The sequence below is a fragment of the Oncorhynchus kisutch genome, linkage group LG15 (genome assembly GCF_002021735.2).
Source record: "Oncorhynchus kisutch isolate 150728-3 linkage group LG15, Okis_V2, whole genome shotgun sequence".
Classification (NCBI taxonomy): Eukaryota; Metazoa; Chordata; class Actinopteri; order Salmoniformes; family Salmonidae; genus Oncorhynchus; species Oncorhynchus kisutch.
Window position 1 is genome coordinate 87,540,365 of NC_034188.2, and position 2,500 is coordinate 87,542,864.

Below are 2,500 nucleotides of genomic sequence, written 5' to 3' on the forward strand. Positions count from 1 at the left end.
ACGAAGGGGGACCTGGAAGTTCTGATGACGGACATTAAGAAGTTGGCCAATAAAGTTCGCTCCAAACTAAAGAGTGAGTAACCAAAAAAACAACACATTCTACGTGGCCCCTCCCCAATATACAGCAGATTCTACCCGGCCCCTCCCCAATATACAGCAGATTCTACCCGGCCCCTCCCCAATATACAGCAGATTCTACCTGGCCCCTCCCAAATATACAGCAGATTCTACCTGGCCCCTCCCCAATATACAGCAGATTCTCCCTGGCCCCTCCCCAATATACAGCAGATTCTACCTGGCCCCTCCCCAATATACAGCAGATTCTACCTGGCCCCTCCCCAATATACTGCAGATTCTACCTGGCCCCTCCGCAATATACTGCAGATTCTACCTGGCCCCTCCCCAATATACTGCAGATTCTACCTGGCCCCTCCCCAATATACAGCAGATTCTACCTGGCCCCTCCGCAATATACTGCAGATTCTACCTGGCCCCTCCCCAATATACAGCAGATTCTACCTGGCCCCTCCCCAATATACTGCAGATTCTACCTGGCCCCTCCCCAATATACAGCAGATACTACCTGGCCCCTCCCCAATATACAGCAGATTCTACCTGGCCCCTCCCCAATATACAGCAGATTCTACAAGGCCCCTCCCCAATATACAGCAGATTCTACCTGGCCCCTCCGCAATATACTGCAGATTCTAACTGGCCCCTCCCCAATATACTGCAGATTCTACCTGGCCCCTCCCCAATATACAGCAAATTCTACCTGGCCCCTCCCCAATATACTGCAGATTCTACCTGGCCCCTCCCCAATATACTGCAGATTCTACCTGGCCCCGCCCCAATATACTGCAGATTCTACCTGGCCCCTCCCCAATATACTGCAGATTCTACCGGGCCCCTCCCCAATATACAGCAGATTCTACCTGGCCCCTCCCCAATTTACTGCAGATTCTACCTGGCCCCTCTGCAATATACTGCAGATTCTACCTGGCCCCTCCCTAATATACTGCAGATTCTACCTGGCCCCTTCCCAATATACAGCAGATTTTACCTGGCCCCTCCCCAATATAATGCATATTCTACAGCAGATTCTACCTGGCCCCTCCCCAATATACTGCAGATTCTACCTGGCCCCTCCCCAATATACAGCAGATTCTACCTGCCCCCCCCCCCCAATATACAGCAGATTCTACCTGGCCCCTTCCCAATATACAGCAGATTCTACCTGGCCCCTCCCCAATATACAGCAGATTCTACCTGGCCCCTCCCCAATATACAGCAGATTCTACCTGGCCCCTCCCCAATATACAGCAGATTCTACCTGGCCCCTCCGCAATATACTGCAGATTCTACCTGGCCCCTCCCCAATATACTGCAGATTCTACCTGGCCCCTCCCCAATATACTGCAGATTCTACCTGGCCCCTCCGCAATATACTGCAGATTCTACCTGGCCCCTCCCCAATATACTGCAGATTCTACCTGGCCCCTCCCCAATATACAGCAGATTCTACCTGGCCCCTCCGCAATATACTGCAGATTCTACCTGGCCCCTCCCCAATATACAGCAGATTCTACCTGGCCCCTCCCCAATATACAGCAGATTCTACCTGGCCCCTCCGCAATATACTGCAGATTCTACCTGGCCCCTCCCCAATATACTGCAGATTCTACCTGGCCCCTCCCCAATATACTGCAGATTCTACCTGGCCCCTCCGCAATATACTGCAGATTCTACCTGGCCCCTCCCCAATATACTGCAGATTCTACCTGGCCCCTCCCCAATATACAGCAGATTCTACCTGGCCCCTCCGCAATATACTGCAGATTCTACCTGGCCCCTCCCCAATATACTGCAGATTCTACCTGGCTCCTCCCCAATATACAGCATATTCTACCTGGCCCCTCCCCAATATACAGCAGATTCTACCTGGCCCCTCCCCAATATACTGCAGATTCTACCTGGCCCCTCCCCAATATACAGCAGATTCTACCTGGCCCCTCCCCAATATACAGACAGTTCAGTCTATGGGTATTTGGATATAGATGGATGTTAAATAATGCTACTCTCCACTTGGGATTCATTTCAGTGTGAAGATGAGAGAGACAAAGTTAGAGACCGTACGACAGACCACGTATTCACCCTGCACACCCTAATTGACAATCAAACAGAGGCAGAGCTTTCGACTCAATTTGGCACGAGGGCCTGCTATACAAATTGATGTAAAGTGGTGTTTGGGGGGTGAAAAACAGAGAGCGAATGAACGCATGAGAAATAGAGAGAACTTGGCAGGTAACAGACAACACGATTTACACAGGTGGATTCTTCTCTCTCGGTTGGGCACGGACGATTACTGTCACTCGCTCCAGAGTTGGTGACACACACACACACATTTACATAGTAAATGAGCAGCCAGGTTGAGTTTGTGTGATGGGTATTGATCGCAACACCGAGATGTGTGATACGAGCGCAATTATCGGTCACCGCT

General features: G+C 50.9%; 1 protein-coding gene across 1 annotated transcript in view; it reads left to right on the plus strand.

Moving 5' to 3' along the window:
- Positions 1-2,500, plus strand: part of LOC116353656 (syntaxin-1A) — a 180,839-nt gene that overhangs the window by 123,247 nt on the left and 55,092 nt on the right. The window contains exon 3 of the mRNA XM_031791243.1: positions 1-73. This exon is cut by the window's left edge and continues 2 nt beyond it. Within this exon, the coding sequence (XP_031647103.1) occupies positions 1-73 (73 nt within the window). The remainder of the gene's footprint in view (positions 74-2,500) is intronic.